This window comes from Alexandromys fortis, unplaced genomic scaffold (assembly GCF_014885135.2).
Source record: "Alexandromys fortis isolate MF-2015 unplaced genomic scaffold, M_Fortis_MF-2015_v1.1 scaffold_18, whole genome shotgun sequence".
Lineage (NCBI taxonomy): Eukaryota > Metazoa > Chordata > Mammalia > Rodentia > Cricetidae > Alexandromys > Alexandromys fortis.
In genome coordinates, this window is record NW_026067897.1 from 9,002,398 (window position 1) to 9,027,209 (window position 24,812).

The 24,812-nt window shown below is 46.4% G+C and overlaps 1 protein-coding gene across 8 annotated transcripts in view; it reads right to left on the bottom strand.

Annotated features, from left to right (window-relative positions):
• Positions 1-9,975: 9,975 nt before the first annotated feature.
• The window catches only part of Fam110b (family with sequence similarity 110 member B), a 132,528-nt gene continuing 117,691 nt past the window's right edge, over positions 9,976-24,812 (bottom strand). For 7 of the 8 annotated variants that reach the window (XM_050164387.1, XM_050164394.1, XM_050164400.1 and 4 more), the window contains one exon: positions 9,976-12,784. In XM_050164387.1, the coding sequence (XP_050020344.1) occupies positions 11,369-12,469 (1,101 nt within the window). In that variant the 5' untranslated portion in view covers positions 12,470-12,784 and the 3' untranslated portion in view covers positions 9,976-11,368. Of the gene's footprint in view, positions 12,785-18,847; positions 19,057-24,812 lie in introns of those variants that run through there. The other variant, XM_050164419.1, reaches the window with a different exon arrangement.

The following is a 24,812-nucleotide window of genomic DNA, read 5'->3' on the forward strand; positions in this document are numbered from 1 at the left end:
CTCCCCCTAGAAAGCCCGTCTTCTAGGACGATAGAACTAGCAGGACATTTAGAGAGGCGGATCCAACTTTCCATCACTCAATGCTCAGGCACCACGCACGACTCTGAGCATCCCTGCTTTGGGTTCACATCTCCTGCTAGGAGTGGAAAGAGAAGCAAAGCTTGAGTCTTCTAGGTGCCCCGCACCAGGCCTCCCTTCCTCTGGTGGAGCTCTTCTGTTCTCCTGTGTGTGCAAGGCCCTGGGAGAGGGGAGGGAAAGCAGAGCAACAGTGCATCCTGGAGCCAGAAGCTCCGGCGACAAGTGAGGCTCCAGTCCTTCTGGTTTTTGGTTTTAGCTGAGTCATCTCTAATTTTACCAGGTTCTCACTTAGGAAAAGAGTTCGTCACGTATCACAAGTTTCCTTTGTCACTGGGGTTGTGAAGGGAGCCAAGAGAATTTCATTGCCTCTTGCACCTCACATCCTGTTTCCCACAGTCTCTGTGTAGGCAAGTTTCTTTCCTTTGGGGGCTTCTCGGGGTATTCTTAATGTTAGTTTGCTCCCACATTGTCAGTGTTAACTACCTTCCCTAAGTTACCATACTGTCTCTCAGGCTTCTCTACTATGAGCTTAATATAGCAGTGGATAAATAAGACAGAGACGTTATGTCTGGGTTTTTAATCCGAGCCCACGGTCAATGTATTTGTCTTTATGCCAATACCATGCTGTTTTTATTACTATAGCTCTGTAGTACGACTTGAAATCTGGAATGGTGAGACCTCTAGTGGTTCTTTTATTATTCAGAATTGTCTTAGCTATCCCGAGTTTTTACGTTTTCATATGAAGTGAAGATTGTTTTTTTTTTTTTTTCAATTTCTGTGGGAAAGTGGTGTTAGAAATTCAATCATTAGGCTGATTTTGTAGGATGGCCATTTTCAGGCTATTATTCCTGTCAATCCACGAGCACGGGAGATTTTCTCATCTTCTGCTAGCTTCCTCACTTCTTTCTTCAAAATCTTAAAGTTCTTAGTCATATAAGTCTTTCCCTTACGTGGTTAGATGTACCTCAAGGGAGTTTTGTTGTTGTTGGTTGGTTGGTCTTGACGTTGTTGTGAAAGGTATTATTTCCCTGTTTTCTTTCTCGGGCTGCTTGCCTTTGTCTATAGGAAGGCTACTGATTTTTCTGTGTTGACTTTCTATCTTGCCACATTGCTGGAAGTGTTCGTCAGTTGTAGAAGCTTCCCGGTGGAGTTTTTGGGGTCTTTTATATAAGCAATCATGCCATATGCAAATAAAGATACTTTGACTTCCTCCCTTCCTGTTTATATTCTTTTAGTTGTCTTATTACTTTTTTTTTTTTTAAGACTCCAAGCACTCTCTTTCATAGGTATGGAGAGGGTGCACATTTTTGTCTTGTTCCCAATTTTACTGGAAATGCTTTGAGTTTCTCTCCATTTAGGCTGATGTTAGCTGTGAGCTTGCTGTGCATTTGCGTTATTACCTTGTATCTCAAGCCCTTCCAACACTTCTACCATGAAGAAATGTTGAATTTGACAAATGCCTTTTGTGCAGCTAATCTGGTGATCATGTGATTTTTGTCTTTCAGTCTGTGTGTATGGTGGATTATATTTATCAATTTATATATTTTACTATCCCTGCATCTCTGGGATGAAGTCAACCTGATTATGGTAGAAAATAGTTTTGAAGTGTTCTTGGATTCAGTTTGCAGTTATTTTTATTGAGAATTTTGCATCTATGTTCATAAAGGGTATTGGTGTATAATTTCCATCTATGTTGTTGGGTCTTTATATGGTTTTGGTGTCAGAGTAATAGTGACCTCATAAAAAGAGTTAGGAAATGTTCCTTCAGTGGAATAATTTGAGGAGTACTAGCATTAATTCTTCCTTGAGAGTTTGGTAGAAGTCTGTGCTGAATCCATCTGGCTCTAGGCTTTGTATCAGTTGGGAGACTTCATTATCTACTGCTTTCATTTTACTAGGGGTGATGGGACTGTTTAAACTGCCTATTTAATCTTGATTTAACATTGGCAGGTCACATATATTAAATAATTCCATTTTATTTAGGATTTCCTGTTTGGTAGAGTACAGGTTTTTAAAATATGTCTTTATAATTCTCTGGATTTCCTTGGTGTCTGTTGTGATGTCCTTCTTTTCATCCTGCCTTTATTCACCTGAATCTTCTCTCAGTGTCTCTTAGTTAATTTTGATAAGGGTTTGTTAATCTTACTAATTTTCTCAAAGAACCAGCTGTAATTTTATTAATTCTTTGTATTGTACTTTTTATCAATTTTATTTATTTCAGCCCTACAGGTGTTTCTCACAATTTTGGGATGTTATTTCTTTTTGTTGTTTTGTTGTTCCAGAACTTTAAGGTGTGTCCTTAAAGCGAGGTCCTGTGGGGAAAAAAGCAACTCACTCATCAACAAAAAGGGCTAAGAGCAAATGCAGAGGGGTTAAGAGACTAGATTCTGTACTGTTCACCCTTTCAGTTTAAAGTCAGCCTTTCTCCTGCTGGTCAAATACCTATCAGCAGAGATTATATATATATTATATACATATATTAGGATTTTAATTTTTGAAGTAAGTATAGTGTAATGTGACCTGAAGCACATTTGTCTGGAACAAATTCCTGAAGAATCCAACATGTGTATGCATATGAATGCATACTCCTTCAAGTGCAGCAAATACAAAAACCATGCCAGCTATTAAACCGGCTCTAACAGGCATCAGGTGGTATGTTAAATGCGGAGACCAATTGAGAATGTGAAACACTATCCAGATCTCAATTCACAGATTCTTCACACCCAAGAATTCTTGACAGATGGAAGCGGCCTATAAAACCAGAGAAAGGGTCTTCAGGGGAGCCAGCCGGCGCTACAGCAGATGCCTGAGCATTGAGCTGCCCTGAGAAATTTGAAACAGTGGGCAGGACACATTGGGCCTTTGTCCAGAGCAAGCAGAGCAGCACCCTCCAACCCTTCTCCCCAGTCACAGACAGGAGCCCTACACTCCCAGGCCACACACAGCTGTCGGTTCACTACGAGAACACAAAAGCTTTCAGTGAAATGGCTGCAGGCCTAGGACGTTACTGAGGAGGGGGTTTCACGGTTTCCTCCAAATTAAACTGTACAGCAGCTAAAGCGATGGCCTTGAACTTGCCAGAGATGAGTGCAGAGGCCAGTACACCTTCCAGCTTGAGCTTGAGATGCACTCAACAAGGGCTCATGTGACTGATGAGATCACCTACGTCAAAGAAGACACTAGAAATGATTTCGTGAGTCTAACAGTACTGGAAAATTTGCCTTGAGGAGGCAAAACACGCTAAGCCGTGTACTCTAGGGGGATGCAGAGAGGTCTCTGGCTTCCTCCAGTAGAACTCCCAGGTGTTATCAACTGCAGCCCCTAGAGCAGTTGCATCCTACCCACAGAATGAGGAGCACATTCAGGTGTGGCCAGCTCCTCCCTCCTCAGCCCTGCAGAATTCCAGAGACAAGGAGAGTGAACCTGTGACTGCCCTGTCAATGTGTAGCCAGTGAATACATAAACAGGAGGCTTCTGAGTCGGAGCTGGGAGCTGTCAGGACAATCTGCTGGGAGATAGTACTTAGCATTCGGGAGCTCATTGTACCAAGTCATTCCACAGACCTCCTACCCTGCCCCAGATTAGGAATCCCAGATTCTCTTTATCTAGCACCTATTTACCTCACAGTCTGCACCACACACCAGGTGGTCTGCTGGGTGTGGGCCATACCATAAACAGTGCCTATCATCAGGAAGGGGGCCTTTGGGAAAAGGAGGCAGCTTCTGCAAGGGGTGGAGAGTGAGATAATGGGGTCAAAGTAGGCAGGGGATGCCTGGAGTCTGGCAGACAGAAAGATCAGGCCCACTGAGGACCACTAGGAGTCTATAGATAAAGTATTTTACAGAAACAACAGTTAAAATAGAGAGAGCAAATTCAAAATTTCCTCCAGATTTCTTAGACTGTTTTCGTTATCTGTGAAGTTTCATGGTTGTTAGGATTAAACAATAGTTAACTTATCCTAATAAAAAAATTCTGAATCAAAGTAGCTGATCAAGTTTTTGAGACAAGAAACACGGGACAGGGACAGAAATACTCCAGGCACACCGTGCTGGCACTGCAAACCCGCGGAAGCTGTAAACAAGCGAAAAATAGACATTTTACGCCAACCTACCAACAATCCTTTCTCAGAACCCAGTGAACTCTGAAGCCCAACTGCCAATGCCCAGAATCATGAAAGGGCTTGGAAACCGTCTGATGCTATCCTTGGGAAAAATCAAAATTCAAACGATTTCTACCAAATGTTCAGGTTCTTGCTGTCTCAATACCGTAAGGCTGAAATATTGTCCATCAAGACACCTGTGAGCAATTGCTCGCACATTGCTGCCAGTTCCGCAGAAGAGATTAGTCAGGCTTGGTGGTACCCCATTCTGTCACCTTGCTGAGGTCAGAGCACCAGTCTCCCCGTTACAGCGCCACTCACCAGCCTACCTGCCCTCTGTGAGTCCCTTCCCCCTAGTTCTTTGTGTCTGTTTTCCTTTCTGTGCAACAAGCTGGACAACTGACCGTTCATGTCAGTCAGAGAAGCATCCAGAAGATGCAGTCTTGATGCAATTAAACACAATGAATTTTTGTAGCCACTCAGTTATAATCAAGAATCACCAATCAGTGTCTTTAGTGTTTGAGAAAATTCTGCAATGCAACTTAACTGTTGAGGATCAAAACCGGCTTCTGCCAGACGAGACTCCAAGATTAATTTTCATCCAGACAAATGAGTCTTAGGATTTTTTTTTAAAATTAACCTTGGCTTGTTTTCCATTTGCTAGTTATCGAATGTGTGCCTTTGAGAAAAAGCTTAATTCTCAGATATTCTGTCAGCCAGGTGGATTCTCCTTTAATCCTAACGTTCTTGAGAAAGAGATAATGTGACTGAGGGTTTATCCTAACACAGCATTCGAGACACCCACCGATAGCATTTTCACAACTGTGAGAAGAATAGAGTGTTGAGCTCATGAAAGACTTATTTTCGTCCCCGAAGCACTATGACTGAGTGTATGTATGCCTGGCTGCAGCCCATATGCCAGCTCCTGTCAGTCAGAACAGCTAAGGAGTCTTTCTGGGGGTCCCTTCCATTCAGGAAGAATCCTTTGATAGACCCCATTGCCTTTGTTCACCAATACTGATATCGCCTAGTGCATGAAATGCCACTCGTTGCAGGGTCGGACTTCCATCGGGCCTCACTGGTCCCCTAGTCCCCAACATAGCATAACCAGAATTTCCCTATTCTTTATATGTGTTCTGATACCTCAGGTCTCGTGCCGTCAGGGAATGCCGGCATCAGATGACCCTGCCCCTTCCACAGGTGAGGGAATGGAGGGCGCCCATTAAGCACATGGCTCTCAGGAGAGTGGAGGCAGGGGATGCACAGACTGAGCCCAGCTCCCCCTGGAATTGCCTTCTGCAGGGCTTCGGATAAGCAATGGGGTGAATCCTTATGAAGGTAACTCAGGCAGAGGCTCTATGCAGCCACAGGTGGGGGTCCTTAGAGGGCAGTGCGTGTCCAGGCGGCCCTGCAGCAATGACAGACCTCACGGCCATTTCCGGAGGGGATAAGTGGGTGAGTTAGCTTTGAGATGAGTCCTCTCTAAGGAGCTAAGAACCCATTCAGTTTCAACTAGGACATTCTTGGCCTCTTGAATATTCCATTTCCCACAGTATCCGCTGGCCACCCTCAAGGTTAGGAGCAGAGAGAGAGATGCCGGCTCCTCACGCGCTCCAAGTGTGTTTCCTGATTTGTGGTGGTTATCTGTCTCTGCTGTTTAGCCTTCCAAACGTCCATGACCCAAGAAGAGACAGGATGCCACTTTTAAAATACAGCAAGGAAGAATGCGTTTCCAATGACCTTGTCTCTCTGAACTCGGGCTGACTGTTACTCACACTGGAGCAGCTGAAGCCTTTTTCTGAATTTATGGGCTCCCATTTAGGTGAGGATGGAATTGCTGAAACTGGAGACATGTTTAGCATGCTTACGTACCCTGGCAGCAGACTCAATGGTCAAACGAGCCGAAGGTCCCTTTTGTCTTATGTACCAACTCTTGCTCAGTCTGTCTTCCTCAGCTCTGAACAGGGCTCAAAGGCAAGTGGAGCTGGGATTGCAGTGCTGGGTTCAAGTTCATTCCAGCACGTGCTTCCCACGGGATCTTGCTAAGGTCCCTAATCTCCATGGGGCTGCCGTTCTTCACCTCTACAGTGGGGGCAAAACTACCACTTGGGACTCCCTGGGATTTACAATTTAGGCTGGACGTTAAACAAAGGGAATAGAACCAAGTCAACATCAAAAATGCTCCGAAACTCGAGGCCAACTTGATGCTCACAGTTTCCTATTTTGGAGCATTTAAGATTTCAGGTTTTTACATTATGATCCACAACTAGTAAAGTATACGCAAATATCCCCAAATCTAAAAAGCTCAAATACTCTGAGCCCAAGCGCTTTTTTTCCTTTCCGGATAGGATTTCTCTGTGTAACAGCCCTGGCTGTCCTGGAATTAGCTCTTGTAGATGAGGCTGACCTCAAATTTACAGAGATCCGCCTGTCTCTGCCTCCTGAATGATGGGATTAAAGGCATGTGCCACCACAGACTGGTTGATACCAAGCATTTTTGAAAAAGGATCCTCAAATTAAGAAAAAAAAAACCCACCCTGCCACCCCTACCCACTGCTGCTGCCAACTCCCCCCTCCCAGCCCTGCACTGCTACCAGTGAAAACATATTAAGCATCTATTACATTCTATGGAATGCTGTTATATACACTGTGAAACCTAGGGCTATCATCCAAGATCTCTGCATTTATTAGGACAGCTCTTTTCCCCTCTCATAAGGCATATCGTTATCAGGATGGAATACTTTATAAGGGTATCATTTAGCTTGCACAGGCTGGGTTTGTGGCCATGAAAAAAAATCACATGCTGGTAGGGTGATTGCCTAGAGACTAACAGAATGTTACTGAACGGAGTGTTGTCTTGAAAGAGCAAGTACCTTGGAGACTAAAGGAAGAAGGGACATTATTCACCAAATGACCAACTACCAAGCCTCAGCAGCTCACGGTTTAAAATTATGACCACAAGTTCTTTGACATTCCTTTTAGCATGGGCCGTTGAAGGGGATATGGCTAGGCAGTAGAGCTTTTGTCTGGCCTGTGCGCGGTTATGTGTTCAAGTCCTAGCACCATCAAACTGAAACAAAACAAAATGAACTAGAAAACTTAAACCCCAAATTTCATCCATAAAACACACCTCCCTCTCCTCCCTATTTGGGATCCACATCCTCTAATGCCCTGGTTGTGGCAGATGTGTAAGACTCAGAACGGGCCCATCTCCTAGACTCATTCTTCAGCCATTCCCATAGCAGAAGCCAGATACCCCAGTAAACACCCCCGGGCAACCCAGGGAGGTGTGATGCTTAGTCTAGATCATCAGCTTGACTGCATTTGGAATTAACTGAAATCCAAATGGCTGGGCACATCCGTAAGGATTTTTTTTTCATAATTAAATTATTTGAAGTCAGAGGCCCACTTCAAATCTGAATCTTTGTGTTGGGAAGATACACCTCTAATCCAGATCTTTTAAGGTGGGATGATTCACCTTTACTGTGGGACACACCTTTTTTGGGCAGTCTAAGTAAAGGACATGACATAAAGGAACTTGTTCTCTCTTTGTCTGCCATTCTTTCACTTGAATTAGAGTCTACTTCTTTTGGGATTCCATGGTATAAAGAAGAGCATCTGAGACCTCCAGCCTTCTGTACTGAATAACTACTGGGTTTCTGGACTTTCTGTTTGTAGACAGCCATTGTTATGCTAGCTGGACCGCAGTCTGTAAGTCATTCTAACAAATCCCACATCTGTATGTATATATATATATACACACAAAAATACTTACACACATATATATTTATGCATAGCATATGAATATGTATACACACATTCATCATTCAATCTATATGTTCTCTTCCTCTGGAGAACCCTGGTTAATGCAGGAGAGAATTTTCTTGTGAGGAATGGGGGCCACTTGCCATGGAAGCCACATTAGAGGGTGGCCCTCTAGCCTGTGAAAGCTGGTACAGCCACAATCCTGTCAGCAGCTTCAGCCACCATCCTGTCAGGAACCACTTGGCTGAGCCGGTCCAGAGTTCTTGATGGGCAGACACTGAGGTGACCAGCACTTACTGTTTTAAGCTGCTGAGGTCTGGGGCAATTGCCATGCATCCTAAGGGCAGCAGAAAATGTGCCTAGTGACAACTAACGTCTTTTGTAGGATCGTGGGAGCCCAGATGTGTCTGAAGTCTGAGTAGACGGCCAACATTCTCTCAGTGTTAAGAAGTTAGGGTTTATCCTCTCCACAGTCCCCTCCACTTAGCTGTCTACTGAGAGGGTGTTTGCTTTACGGAGGTGTGGCAGTGTGATGAATGGGGCTGGCCTAGGGGAGATGTCTAGTTAGAAAGTATAGGAAGAGTACTTCAGGTGAGATGGTGCAAGCCCGAACTAAGACAACAGCACGCCCTGGGTATTTTAGAACTGTCTGTAAGACTGGATGGTTTCCAGAAAAATCAGTTGCTTTCCAGGACCACTGAATGCAATTACCTTATACTCATGCGTGCACGGCTGCATTAGACTTCCAGGAGCTGGAAGAGAGCAGGCTTTGCAGAGCGCCTCACAACCGGGAAGTAGCTCTCCCGGACCTTCATATTAAGCATGTGAAGCAGTCCTTTATAGGAATTTTGCATTACAGAAATTGAGTTCTCCCATCTTATAGGAACAGAAAGCCTACAAAGCTGGAGGACTGGACTGGCTGTTAGCGAGGAGAGGTAGGTACTGGAGGTTGCACACACAATCCACAACTAAACCAGCATAGGCCATACACACACACACACACACACACACACACACACACACACACACATATACTTTGCCAGGAAATGCTTATCTTCCCAATGACAGCTTCCTTAGAAAAACAACATTTACTTCTAGCATTTTAACAGCTTCCCAAATGCATCTATAAATGCTGAGGCATCTATGTCTTAGAAAAGTCACGTTTCTATATAAGTGGGGAGGAAACAAACCTTTTTTGTTTCCTTAGAAAATTTCTCATTATATTACTTTGAATAAGTATCACCACCACTCACAGCTGCATTCCCAAATGTTTCTTTTGGAAAAGCAGGGTTCTGGTTTCAGGGAACATCAATGAGAGAAGCAGGAAGAATTCAAGACCAGTAGGAAGAGTCAAAGAACCAAATCTGCCTTTCAGGAGAAAAATATTTATCAATAAAACAGTTTGACAATCATTATTGTTTTTGAAATTACATTTTTATAATGAATGCTTCCTTAAATTTGCATATTAAGTATGACCTTAACCTTAGAAGAAATTCTCTTCAAATAACTTGATACAATACTCATTGCATATTCAGTGTTCAAGTAACAGGAGAAAGGACACAGCCCCTAAGAACACAGCTGTGACAGTCCAAGTTCTTTGAGGCAGAGGCTGTTGACCATGGGGGTTCACTGGGCGCCACTTGAAAGACGAGTGGGCAAATACTCGGCCACACACAGTGGTACTGACGTTGAGCCTGAACAAATGAAAACAGGCTAGTCATTTCAAAGAAATGCTCTGCAGTAAGAACTCAAATATTTCAACCAAAGAGTCTCCTGGAAAATATGAAAAACCCCGGCATTTGGGAAAGGCAAAAATAAAAGAAGTGTAACTAAGTGAAGAGGGAGCATACTTTAGGGAGCACGCAGGAAGTATTTTAGCAAACCAAGAAGAGTGCTGCTCAGAATCATTGAGCTCAGGTGAGAGCAATTTAATGGAATGTTCCTAGAAGGCTATAAAAAATGTGCTTCTGGCCCACAGCCCAAAGTTAGCTTTTCGTGAAGGAAAAATAAAAGGACAAAGGAACCAGCACAGGTAGAGCCTACAGAGCTATTTATTAGCATATCTTTTCTTCTTAGGTTCCAGAACAACTGAAGTATGTACAGAGTCTTACAGCATTCGCACAGTTTAAAGGCTCCTAGTAGCTGAGGAAGACCAAGGTGGCTCTGCCGAGAACCTGCGGGCTGCCAGAGCCTTGCAGCACACACTGCCTGGTGCTCTCTGCTTCTGCCGCCTGGCTCACAGCTCTTGAACTCACCCAGAGGGCAGGTTATTGGGGAAGAGGCAACAGGAGACCAGGTGGAAAGCTACAGTGTTTCCACAGTTTTCTAAAGAAGTAACAAATACCCACAGCCTGAGAGAAGGGCAAGGTAAGAGAATGAGATGCGACTCCGCTTCCACAGAGACAGTCCCCAAGGACGGAAGCACTGTGGAACGGGAGACTGTACTGAGGGATGGTAATCTCACTTCCCTTCCTGTCCTCAGTGCAAACCTGCGGAGCCCCAACTCACCCGTGCCAAACAGAACAACTACAAAGGGAGCAAGAGAAAGAACCAACAAGTGTTAGTAGTTCTTGGCCAACAGCACAACAAAAACAAATAAAATCCCACAAAGTAACTTTGTAAAAAAAAAAAAACATTCAGTATCAGCTTTAACCAGCTTTAGGGTTGGTCTTCCTGTGAGGTTAATCCTAGATACTTGGGAATTATCCCCGTTTGAACAGCATCAACAGTCTCCCCACCCCCTCCCAGTATTGAACCTCCTGCATTTGCTTATCGTGGGTTTTGTTTGATTGTCTTCCACTACAAAAATACCACTGACATACATATACACTAAATTGGACGCAAGACCACACTGTTGCACCAGAACGCTCCACTAAGTGGCAAGAGAATGGCAAATCGTGGACAAGGCCCACAGAAACAAACTCTAGCCTGGTTCTCTGTTCTGTCCGTCTTCTCCCGGAGCAGAGTGTCTCATCCATTTCCCAGTGTTATGATCTCCCATTTAGGCAAAGTGGCTTTTTATTTCAAAAAGATTCTGTGTTCAACTTAAAAGCCAGTTGATAAAACTTTTAATTAAGACACAACAGTGCGGGGTATAAAAACACAAGAACCACATAAATATTGAAGACATTGAAAACTTTTTTTTTTCCCCTCCTGTAAACAGTTTTGCTTAAGAGCAAAGCCCTAGGCAGTCAGATTCTGGCTGGAAAACTTTTGGCAGATGAGTATTCAGCAAGACTCTGCAGAGAGGTGAGGAGGAAGCCAGGCCAGGCGCCATGTTGACAGGCATGCAACTTGAGAACATTGCACAACAAGCAACACAAAGAGTGGAGAAGCTCACAACACTTCAAGGAGACCTCACAACCTTCACAACTGTGTACGCACAGACAGACCCACCCCTCCCTCCTTTCCGCCACTAAAGCCCCCTTACACATGGGACACCTTCTGCGACTCCCTAGCCTGTTTGATGCTATACAGCCACTTGATGATTCTAGCATTTCTCTCGATGGCAGAAATGCCATATGGCACCCGGTCATTGGCACTGTCATCATTTCTAAGGTCACTGTTACTGTCCTGAGACTGTTCACAGTCTGAGCTGATCATGCTTGCGCTGCGGAAGTTGAGGGATATGATGTCGGAGTTAGCCCTTGCAAAGTTCTCCATGCCAAGGTTCTCCAGCTCTTCCGGATCCAGTCCGCAGTAGTTGAAGAACCTCTCCACGTCCGCGTCTACTCGGAAATACCTGTCACTCAAGTCTGACTTGGATCGCTGAAGGGAAGGTCTCCGGCTGACCCCACAGGCTGGTTCCACCTGGTCAGCCTCAGGGGACTTCGTGGCTGCCACCTTGGGCTTGGGAGGCAAGGGAGGGGCAGAACTGCTGCAGGGGATGGCTTTGAGGGGCTTCACGCTGGTCACTTTGCGGATGTCGGAGGAACTGTGTGAGACGTGCAGGAAGGAGTCTGCCGACTGCTCCAGCAGTCTCCTGCTCACGTGGGAGCTGCTCTCCTGTGGGCTACCTCGCCCAGGCGTAGGGTATACCTTCAGCGACTCAGCGAAGGAGTGCCGGTGCAGGTCAGTGGCGTCCCTGTGAGGAGGCCAATTTCGAGAGCTGTGCTTGTGGCCAGAGCCAGAGCTGGAGCCCTCGGAGCTATTGATGATGTTCTTGAGGATCTCGAGTTTGAGGGTCTCACGTTGCACACCGCTCTCGGTCTTGGCATGGTTGCCAAACACCTTGAGAGTGGGGCTGCCCAGTGTGCGCTTGGCTCCTGGGCACACAGGGGGCTTGGCCAGCACAGCCGGCTTCACCGGCTCCTGCTTGGCATTGATCACCTCCTGGCTCTTGACGTACTTGGCCTTGTCAGCCTCCAGCCGCTCCACTGCACTGAGTCTCTTGGGGTTGGGCTCGGCCTGCCTGCGGAAGTAGTCGGGTCCTTTGTTCAGGATGCGCAGGGGCACCGCGGACGTGAAGGTGCCCGCGGGGCTGACCGGCTTCACCATGCTACCTGTCTGTAGCGTCTCCGTGGGCATGGTGGGCGGTCTTTCCCCGGCAGCCGTGGTGGATGCTCTTCTGGGCGCCTCCGGCCGGCCTGAACAGACACATGTACACGAAGCACAAAGGGCAGACGAAGGATACTGGAAGCGGTGTCAGCCGCAGCTGCTCCTCATCTCACAGCTCACTAACTGCCGCCCTGGCTTCAGCGCACTTTTCTCTCCCTCCAGGCGGCCCCTGCACAAAAAGGCCACAAGCCACAAGTTCCTTTTAATCGGCTTGGCTGCCTCCTTTCTTCTCCCCGAAGGCTGTGGGAGTCTCCTTCAGGTCTTTGTGCTTAACTGCAGGCAGAGCTGAAACACAAAACAACCAACCGCGGGTTAGGAGGGGCGGGTGACATCACCGCTGTAGCAACAGAGGAACCCCGCAGTGATCCCACCTCCGTGGCACCCCTGCCCGCCCAGAGCCCCCCAAGGTCAGTGAAGCCGGGACTGGTAATTCCCGGTTAACAGTGCCAGGAGGGCAACCGGGACCTCTCGGGAGCCTGCGCGCCGCCTCAGGCAGCAGTCAAATGTGGGCGTTTGCCAGAAAGAAAGGGGCTGAGGCTTCCCACGGAACTCTTCCAGCTGCCTCCCCATTGGTGCCAACCGAATCCTGAACACGCCTGGCTGGCATCACTTAGAGTGAGACCCAGGAAATACTCGTGAATGAAGAACGGAGGGTTCAGCCAAGTTCTGTTCCGTTCTGTAGCACATTAAATGCTAGGGGCTTCCTAAGACCTCCATCTGCTTTAGCGGCAACGTGGGCGATTTGCGCTGCTGGGTCCCTTTTGTCGTGAAGTAAAACTTGTGACTGCTTATGACCAATCTGTCAGTAAAGCTCGAAACAATCACTTCTTTAATGACTCAATAACAGGAAAGGAGGCGAGAAACGAGAATGGCAGGAAAGAAACAAACAAAAACTAGTAAGAAATACAACCTGCCTCAGTCTGCTTACTTTCAGCAAGCAGCACTGTCCTGGAAACTAATAACGCATGCGATGTTTCTCTCATTAAAATTTACTTATTTTTTTGAGTTAAAAATAACTATTATAGAAACACTTGGAGGGGGAACCCTAGGAGTGGATTACGAATTATGAAATGAGCCATCATTTCTCCGACTTGACAAGTGAGAAACATCTCTTGTTTCCTTTTGCTAGAAGGAGAGCCTGCTCACCGGAACCACCAGCATTCCAGAACACAGAGAATGACCTCGGCAGCACTCTCATCGTTAGGAATATTAGGAGTGCAATCTATCTAACCAACATGTGGAGACACAGACGTGCCCGAGGTACAAGGTGATGGTGTTACCGACCTCTTGTTTTCCCTCGCATGGCAGGGAGGGAGTCAGCGGTATTTCTCCTGCTAACCTTCTCAAATGCTTCATCTCCAAGTAAAACCCATTCTACTTTATTGGAGCCAATTTTGGTAATCTGCAAAGGGATTTGTTCTAATAAAAATGTGTTCCTATGCAATATTTGAGAAACCCCAAGGCGACGACTACATAATGATTTTCTTTAATTGTGCTGTTCTATTTTGATGCCTCGACTTGGTTAAAAAAAATAAAACAAAACACAATAACCAACCACCTCCAATGAAAATTAAATGACAGTCTTTCTTTGAATGCGATTTGAATGCAATTGCCTGAAGGAGCCCCAGTTCCTTGAGTCTCTGGGTTGGTTAATCTACTACTTAGGAGCCATCTCACTGGCCAAGGACACAGGGGCTATCTTGGAGAAAAGGCAGCATCTTACTGAATGTGGAATGGATTGCATAGCAATAGCAAGACTGGGCTGGGAGGCAACCTCAGCCATCAAAGTGGACCATGGGAGGGAGGGATGTCCCAGATGCCCTGAGTACTGTCACTGTGGGCCTTAGGATATGCCTCTCTGTGACCGTCTTCTCTCTTAACTTTTATTGCTTAGCCAAAGAAGCCAAACTCTTCCTTGAAAAGTGGATGATAAACCCACAATCCATTTCCCCTGACGGCGCCACAATATTCCCAGACTCTTAACTCCTCTGAGAGGTATTCTGGGCAAGAGTGGCCCAAAATAAAAGTCTCTGATCTACTTTGCTTGACTACAGGTTATGAGACAGCACTCATTTCAGAAAGGAGGAGCTCACAGCCAGGAGGAAGGAGAGAACTTAGAGAGGGATGCTGGACTTCCCTCAGCCTGCTGCCATTAGGACACATGTCTTTAGTTCAGTCATACTTTTTAATGGGCTAAGCCCCAAACCAGGCAGTTCACCTTGGGTCTGACTCTTTAATCCAAAGGCTCCAGCATAATGTAAACCTATGACCCAGCATTTGGTCATCCTTTTGCCACCTGTGACCTAGTGTGACAGACAAGAAAGGAGTCTTCTCCTTAGCACCATCCCCGCTGGTTACCTTGAAAATGTTCAAAATGCCCGTGTTGGGAAAATGCCAGAACATGAGGTGAGAGTGAAGAGTGAACTGAGAGTCATGCCTAAGGATCAAGAGAGCCTTCCCATGGCACCCAAAGACGGATCACAGGGCCCTTTCGTGGGCATGAGTTATTTGGGTACAATTCTTACAATCCATTCCTGCTCAAAAACCACACAGCTTAAGGAAAAAAAGACAGGGAATCATTTTCAATTTCAAAATGGTTTAGTCGAATCTTGGTGACTGCCTTAACTTTCCTATGCCTCCTGCCTTTCCTGTTCTTAGGGAAACCTTTCTCTGAGGTGAGAGGTGAGATGAGGTGCTCAGGTAACACCCGCTGGCGCTAAGGTTCTTGCTGACCTATGCTTTTCTTTGCTATCATCGCCTCTGGCTTTACTGTATTATAATCAAAGGTACAAAATGTTGACATCATGGCCCGGATTTCCCCCATGCTGGACGACCTGGGAGAGCAGGCTTTGGTCTCCTCTGAAGCTCTGAATAAGCATCAATGCTCTGAATTAACAGGACTGGGGAATACCAATGCATCTTCTAGGATCCTTCCCTAGGAAAAAAAAATCTCTCTTCTTTTCCTATTACTTCCTTCATGCCTGAGACTGGCACTCTCCCGTACGAAGGCTCCTTGGGCTTTCTAGAAATTGCTAGACATTTCTAAAGCCAGTATGGAAGGATTACATTAAAAAGTAGTCATTTGTAACCACTTCATATTTCATTTTCTTTCCATTTCCACGTCTTCCCTTTGTTCTTGGTCATTCCCAATTTCCATAATATTTTTTAAATAGTAATGGGAGAAAATCAGAACAATCAGAACAAGCAGAAGGTCTTGTGGGAAGACTCCCAGCAAGGGGAACAGCTACAGAAACGCTGGTGTTTGAGGATAATAATCGGCAGACTTGATGTCTGCTACCTGGGCGGCCCAACAGCTGGAAGTCACAGGGCGGTTTAGGTGGCTCTCACTGCCTCCTTACCATCTGCTCTGCTACTTTAAAGGGGGAGCTGCTGTAGGGACACAGCTGTACAGGACTGGGGAGATACTCTGACCAGTCAATCGGACATGACGCAGCAGGTACCCTGGAGCTACACCTCAGTGTCTCGACATGTCCTGACATCTGGCATGCGTTCTCTAGTGCGGCTGGGGACAAATCACAGCAGTGAGGCCAATGGCTGGGCTGGGAGCAGGGAAGGGAAAATCTGGTCTCAGTCTCATAATGGTCCACATAAAAGTAACTATGATTTGTTTTCCGCTGTGGTGGTGGGGTAGAATCCCAGGCATGGGCATAGAGACGCACATCCTTCATCACTGGCTAGACCCCTGTCCCTGTCTACTCTCAGGCTCCTGGCATAAGGCCGAGGATGCATAACAGAAACCCCACAGAGGGAGACACTTCCACTGAAGACCGAGTTGTCCGCATTCTACCCTAGGGAATAAGCCTTGAACCACATGAAGGGTAAAAAGACCAGGATAGAGACATGGGTGAGTCAATAGTAAAACAGCTGGCCACATCACGGCAGATGTGAGCTCCAAAGTTACTGTGGATGCAGTGGGTTGTGATGGATGATGGGAGTTCTGCTCTTAGTGGGAGGCCTCTGGTACCTCTGTGCTGGAGGACCCTGATGATGAGAAGGAGTGAGAATCCTGGCTGCTGGCTCCGTGCTAGTCTCCAGGATACTGTGCAAGAATGCCAAGTCTGGCTCAAGAGACACTATTGCCTTAGAGTAGCAAGGAGGAGGCAGAGAAGGCCCACATCTGGTTTGATGTGTATGTTACAGAACATTTATGTTCATGTATGTTACAGAACATGTATGTGCATGTTCATGTGTACGTTACAGAACATGTATGTGTATGTTCATGTGTATGTTCCATCACAGGAAATGAGCAAAGCTGACTCAGGTTTTAAAACTAATGTTTTGAATCCTTCTGATTTTCACTCTGCCAGCCGCTCACAGGGTTAGTGAGGTAAAGCCGTGGCCCCTCAGCCCACGTGAAGTATCAGGGAATGTTTATGGCCTGGAAGGGTTAAGGTCAGAAAATGCCCTCCACGCACACAGTTATTCTGAAGACATAAAGTCAATATTCCTGTGAGCCAGGCCAGGCATGCCTCTGTTCCCAGCAGGCCACGCTGCTGAGGTAAGAGCGCCTGGTCGAAACAAGGAGCCCCCAGTTCAGGGCTGCCCAGGAACATGATTCTCTGTTGCTTAGGAACAAATCCAGAATTCTGGATAGCATTCTGTCCCGTGAAGCACTGTAAGCCAAGCCTGCTCAACTCAGTGGTTTCTTCTCCTTTATTTGGTACGTCTGGTAAATAAAAGAGAAATACCCTCGAAATTATAAGCAGGAAAGAAAGCCACCAGAGTTAGAGCCCAGCCTGTGGGAACTAAATGCAGCCACAGAGGTTGCCAAGGGTGAAAGTGGGTCACTCCTCTCCTCCTGGGAGCTGCAGCAGAGGGCTGGGGGCACTGCTGTACAGAGCATGCCTGGCTAGTCCACTTGAATGGTCTATGTATAGCGGCAAACGTGCTGTGCTAGTGAGCTGGACATGTCTTGTTCATTCAGGGAGTACATGGGAAAAGTGGCTGCTGGGCCTCTGAATTGAAGAGTGTAGATCTATCTGATGCCATCGGGCTCTCCTGGGTCTGCTCCCACACTGTCCGGAGCAAGTGTGACTGTACCCCCTGATCCCACACTGCCCGGAGCAAGTGTGACTGCACCCTCTGATCCCACACTGTCCGGAGCATGTGTGACTGCGTCCCCCTTACCCCACACTGTCTGGAGCAAGTGTGACTGCACCCTCTGATCCCACACTGTCTGGAGCATGTGTGACTGCGCCCCCCTTACCCCACACTGTCTGGAGCAAGTGTGACTGCACCCTCTGATCCCACACTGTCTGGAGCAAGTGTGATTGCACCCCCTGATCCCACGCTGCCCAGAGCAAGTGTGACTGCACCCTCTGATCCCACACTGTCTGGAGCATGTGTGATTGCACCCCCTGACCCCACACTGTCTGTCTGGAGCATGTGTGACCGCACCCCCTGATCCCACACTGTCTACAGCAAGTGTGACTGCACCCCTTGATCCCACACTGCCCGGAGCACGTGTGACTGCACCCCCTGACCCCACACTGTCTGTCTGGAGCAAGTGTGACTGCACCCCCTGACCCCACACTGTCTGTCTGGAGCAAGTGTGACTGCACCCCCTGACCCTACGCTGCCCAGAGCAAGTGTGACTGCATCTGCTACACAGCCCCTGGTCTGGTATCTCTGCCTTTATTTTGCATGTTGGTTCTGGCAAAGTTTCTTTTTCCCGCAACTTTTTTCTTTAAATTTTGACATTTTAAGCATAAAATTCCAAGATGTCTGGGGCGCACTCCCTATATCTATATCCTGAAAAACACAGCCATGTCAGTTTTGTGCGATAGTGTGACCTTCTGAATTCTTTTCCAGCAGAAGGAATGAATGCGCTCAAAGTGTGACTCCTCACTGAAGTCGGCACTCTTCAAATGAATCGTGTCTGTTGCCTGAGCAGTTATACGTAAGATGTCACACAGAAAAGCCACCATTGTAGGAAGATTCAGATGCATCTAATTGAAGATCACTTAAATCATGTGGTGGAAGAAATGTCACCAGGGCAGCAACAAACTGAGCTCATGGCACGTTCAAGAAGCTTGAAAGACACTGATGACCAATGAGAGTGACAGGGCCAGGAGGGGTGGGGGAGCAGGGGAGAGACCCAGGACTGCTGGTGGAGTGGTAGGAGGGACAGGAGGGAGTTGGGCTCTCCAGAGTCACGAGAGGGTAACTGAAGAGAAGTGGAGTTATCATACACGGTTATGTTTGTTTTCTTAATGCCCTGGCCAATAATGGGACGGGCTGAGAAGTATCAAATACAACTGCAGAAGACAGAGCTGTGGGGGAGGGAGCAAGGCCACCAGGCTGTGAGAGTTCTGGCGTAACACTGACTTGAATGCTTCGTGGTAGCTGAGTGGCCTCTTCTTCCCGTGTTCTGGCCTTCCCATCTGGAAAATGGGGATAATAAAACAGCTAGCTCTCCACATCTGTTGATTCTATATCCAGAGATTCTGCCACTGGCAGATGGAAAACATCAGCTTTCACCAAGTTCCCCGAACTACCCCTGGACCGTTTTCCTTGCCGACACTCCGCTGAAGCAGCTGTGGAGAGGTAAAGCAGCCGGTGTTACAGCTTCTCCGGTCCCACGCAGCTGATTCCACCAAGGCTGTGAACAGAACCTCTAACCTGCTTTCCTGTTAGCATCACCCTAAGGGCACAGTGTAACTATTTACGTACGGTTTACCTTCTATTTGTCTGTATTACTTTTCTATTACTGTGACAAAAGACCGGACAGAAACAAATTGAGGGGGAAAAGGTTTACTTTCCCTAACAGCTCCCGGGGCTTTCAGCCCATCATGGAGGGGTAAGCAATGCAGTACAGTCTGATTTGTGATGGCAGAAGAATATGACAGAGGCTGTTCACTTGGAAACAGACCAAGAAGCAGAAAAGATGCTAAAACCGGGAATGGGAACAACCTTTAAAGGCCTGTCCCTAGTGTTCTATTTCTGTTGTCAGGCCTCACCTCTTAAAGGTCCTTCAGCTTCACCAAATAGCATTCCAGCTGAGGATCCTGTGCTGGTGGGAGCTCCACCCGGCCCCTGGCATCCATACACCCAAAAAGTCTGGGGTGTTCTGGTGGAAGCTCTACCCCAAGACCCCTGCCCCACCTCTCTCCAAATCCTGTGGCATCTCAGAAAGCCCACCAAATTATGACCTCTCCTCCAGAGATGCTCAAGACCACTCCCCCACAGGGTACTTAACCCCCCACCCCCAGAAAACAAACACATGTATTTTTTTTTCTTAGTCTCTTTTTTTCCGTCTCCTCTCTGGGGGGGGGGGAGGTTGGAAAATCATCCAGGTGTGTTTCATCCATTAAACCTGGGCTTTTTCTAATTCAGTTTGATTTAGTATGATCTGTATTGCTGGATTATTACATCAGCCGAGAGGCTTATCGGAGTGCAGAAACTTTTCAAACACGTATTTAAAATCTAATCCTATGTGGGACACATGAGATTCCAAACCCAACAGAGGTACTTGGCATAATCTAGGGGTGACTGAAGTACTCCCAACCTGTGACTTGCTGGCTGCACGTACCCCAGAGTGGCTATTTATTATATGGCGCAAAAAAAAAAAAATCATAAATTTACTTAAAACATACTGAGTTGTGTGTGGTTTTCGTTTAACTTGTAGACAATAATGTTGTGCCACAAAGTCAGGTAAGACATGTCTGACAGAAGGATGAGTGTAAATTCCATGCAAGTAATATACGGAACTGGAGCATTCATAAATTTTGGTATGTGAGGGGCACGCCAAAGCAGCTCCACTATGGAAACCTAGAGAGGGGAGGAAAGGGATGGAGGAGGAATGGATAGATAGATGGAGGTATGGACAGATGGATAGCTAGCTGGGTTTTTGATAGGATTTATACGAGCACACAGACACTTTCTGTTCCAGTTAGATCTGGGATGAGAAGATGGTAGTGCTCAAAGGTGTTTATGACGTTCATTAGAGGAAACCTCAAGGCAGACAGATGTGGACAGCTGTGGATTCCAGGCTGGTTTGTAAGAAACACACTCACTGAACTTTAACCCCCTCTACCCTCTTTCTCTGCACATGGGGCTTGTCACACACTAACCTGGCAGCCTCTGAAGCAGCTATGCTTGTTCTCACATTTGCTCTTCTCCCTCAACAGGCTTACAGCCAAATGCCCCTGGACACCTACACAGTTAACAGCACCGTGGCTCTCACAAGTACAGTGAAAGCATACTAAGAAGGAGCCGGTATTGTTAGCCCTTGCGGAAAGCAGGTATTCATTTCAATGATAAGACTAGCCACGTTTTCACGCCTTCCTTTCCCTTCCCTTCCTAGCCACATATGTACTTTTTATCCCCAAGGCAGTAACTTTCAAGTAATACAAATATAAGATGGGTGTGGTAACACGTGCTTGTAATTCCAGCACTTGGGAGGTGGAGGAAGGAGGACCAAGGAAGATCAAGATTCTTTGTGAGTAGGTCCACAGCAAGTTCAAGGCTGCCTGGGATTGCAGGAAGGCAGGTGTAGAAAAAGGGACACTGTGAAGGTGAAGAACAACAAAAGCAAACAGGAGTGAAAAGTGTGTGTGTGCGTCGGAAAAGACTGAATGTGCTCACTACAAAAACTGGGCAGAGGGGGAACTTGTCCAACCAGGTGGAAAAACTGGGTCAAATGAACCTCTTCAGGACCTGCACCTTTCACATGATGGGTTTCCTCCTTTCTTACTACAGTGAGATCCCTAGGCATCTAGAGTTCCAGCAGCTCTCTGGGTGCTGCCATCAGCCAGCAGCTTCAGGCTATACAGAAAATGAGATCACCTTCTTCAGTGCCACCGTCACTTTGTATCTTCTTTGAAATCCCAAACACTTCCTAATCACATTGAAACCTTTGATGATAGCCATGTTTAGCTTATTATTACTGTCATCATCATCATTATTACTATTATTATTATTGATTATAGTCAGTCTTCTCTGGGGAGACAGATTAGTCAGTAAACTGGCTGCCACATAAGTATACAGGCATGAAGCTGCTCCATTTGTAGAACTTTGGTAAAACCAAACCAAACCAAACCAAACCAAACCAAACCAAACCAACAAAAAAGCAGACAGCCAGGATGTAGGTGCTGTCTATAACCTCAGCACTGGGGTGGGGCAGGAGAGTCTTTAGAACTTCTTGGTCAGCCAGCCCAGTCAAAAAGATGATTAGCCTCCACAAATGTACATATACATATGCACACATACATGTACACATAGCCAAATGGACATCTGCATACATACCATACTCCCCCCCCATTCCCTGGGCTTACATTTCTAGTTGTTTGCTTTAGTTATATCTTTTCATAACAAGGGCAAGTAGCTTTTTTACATTAGAATTTTTGTTGCCACCCTTCACACCTGGCTGTTTTTGACACAGGAATCTTATACAACCAGAAGAGGGGAAGTCAACGTGGAGGCTAGTGTAGATGCCAGAGAAGCCAACGCTCGCCTGTCAATAGCTTTATAAATATGGATCAAGGAATGAAATATGTATTCTGATGGCTCATATAGGGTAAGCTGAGGGACACCAAGATGTGCCCTAAAACTTACCCAATGGCTGTGTGATCAGTGTGGGCAAAGTGTCTGGATGTGGAGTGTACACATAGGGGCCATATCCTTAGTATAAACACCTGAAGGTTTCTTAAAAGCTACAGTTGGGAAATCCTACACCCAACGTATGATTAGCTGTAGTACAGCATAAAATTCCCTCCAGGCTGTGGGTATAAACCGTACACAAAACATCAGCGAGTCTCCTGTTCTCAGTAGACCTTACCCTCAAGCTATCTCATTACATACAGGCACATATTCCCTCACCTCCCTAAGCAGCAGAAATCTTACGGACTTTTAGTACCAAGCAGCTGAACTAAGGGATAACTGTATTAACCATTTTGTTGCTATTGCCTCTGAGTAGTGTTTTGAACTGAGATTGTCGGAGGGAGTTTGCTACCCACGAAGTTTTCCCATGACATCAGGCAGGCAAAGAAAGCAAGATTCCTGAACTGGGGGTGGGGCTGGGGAGAATGACTCTGGAGACCAGGAAGAGAAGTCTGAAGTTCTCTGCCCAGAGCTGGGGTGTGCAGCGGTGGGGTCACACAGGGAGCCTGGCAGGTCCTCAGGGGCTCCGAAGACTGGGAATCAGCTCAGATTCAGTAGTGACAGTTTATGGCCGGGCACCCCATCCTTCCAGCCAATGCAAGCTTGTATTGACTGTTGCCTCCCTGTCCACAACTTGGCATTGAGAATCTCCTTCATTCTGTTTCAGCTTTACAGCCACCTAACAATCTTTTACCCCCTTCTTCTTTCTTAAAATGATTCCATTGCTCTCACACAATGGAGTTAGTACCACCTCTGCCAAACTGGATCGCCTGCAGTTTCTGCCCAACGGGTCACTTGCATGTCCCCATTTTGTTATTTGAGGTGCAAAGAAAATATGTTTTCAGATTTCAAAGCAAACAGTTATGTGAGCAAAATGGGCCAAAGCAAAAAAATAGAGCCATTATTATAAATGAAATCCAGCCCAATCCGGGTGGGGGGGACAGAGCAGGGAGATCTCACGCTTGGTGGATTTTTATGCTCCTGTCCTTCTCCACGGTCCTTTAGAGGACCCGAGCACAGCATCATTTTCACATGGAAATGAATCATCACTAAACCGCAATGTGCTTCTCTTTAAATGGACAAAGAAACGAAACAGAATGAGAAGCAAACAAAATCACATTTCTGCTTTAACGTTCTTGGTTTCAGCAAGGAAGAGGTGGTTCTGAGGCCACCGACCTCTATTCAGGAGCTCAGCCTTTTACCTATAATTTTATCAATTATAGAAGTTGATGCTTTGTGTAGCTGGTGCCAAAGGCGCTGGGGAAATATCATGGCAAAATTCTTAACTAAAAAGTAAGGTTATCCGAATTCCTAGCGAACAACCAATAGCACAGCTACCCTACGTCAAATAAACACAGGACGATGCCGCTGCAGATCAGCATTGTTCTCTCATATACCCTTTCTGCAGCTCCGCCTTCACCGCTAACACTGTGGGAGTCCATGTGGGACAAGGGTCCAGGGCCTCTGCCCTCCGGACACACCAGTCCCTCAGTTATTGTGGGTCTGAGAATGAGCTGGCTGCCTTCATGACCTGATCCAGGAAGAGCTGCCAGCAGCAGCATCTTGGTGCAAGCTCCAGAAAGTGGAGAATGCTGGTGCTAAGGCTTTGTTCTGCCTTCTGAAGTGGTAGGTGGGTCCCCTTGCAGGAAAAGGGGCTTTTGAGCTGCTCGGACCTGGAAGATTTTGTCCAATTCTCCCTTCCACATTGACCCTATATATCTATATTTTGTATATCCATTGCTTTTCCCTTTCACTGCATAGATTTGTAGCCCAAGGCTCATAACATAAAAAATACCTCTGTGGCAACACACATAAACGGAATACTTCTGCAAAAAGTTCTCATTTCTGATGCACAGCCTTTGGGCAAAAGGTAACATTTGCTCTAAAACAAATATTAAAATCAGTGTTATATGGATATGTGAAACATTTACAATGAAGGACACAAAATAAGGCAGCATTTTCCTCAGGGGTGGGGCCCAGTCCTTCATGAATATATCGGGCACTTTCTGTATAAATGATCTTTAAAAATGACCTATTAATACAATGACCGCTATTAATACCTATTAAGACAATCACCAGACACACGTGGCATCCTGTAATTGTACTAATACTGTTCAGGTGCTTTAAGGTTCATCCTTAATATGGATGCTCCTCATCTCACACAGGATGGCAGCCTGATAAACCCATCACACACTGCAAATACCAGACAGGGAAAAGGCATTCATCCATATGCTACACCGAGTTGTCTTTCTTAGCAACACGGCACTGCAGCACACCAGCTGCTTGCCACTGTGACCTCAAGCCTGTCTGTGAGCTGTGGCTTGCTTCTAGTTACCCAGAACCACAAGTAGGGTCGCCATGGCACTTTGCTAGTCGTTGGGAGAGCAGAACCACTTTCCACGCTCGAAGACGACTGCATGTGTACCTCTTTTGCATCACTGCAGTCAAAACCAGTAAGTGAAAGCCTGGGCTAAGCAGGCCTGTGTTTCTGAAGCAGGCATTACTAACTTCAAATGTCTGACGACGCCACAGAAGTGACCCTCGCCCCAGTGGCAGGAACTTGACCCGGATGTCAGAACAAGACACTCTACTCTGCCTGACAATGCCATTTCATTACTATGTGCCTAAAAATGTATGTCTACTAAAGCCCTCCTCTTACTAGTAGTAGGTGCTCACTAAAATGCTCACCAAG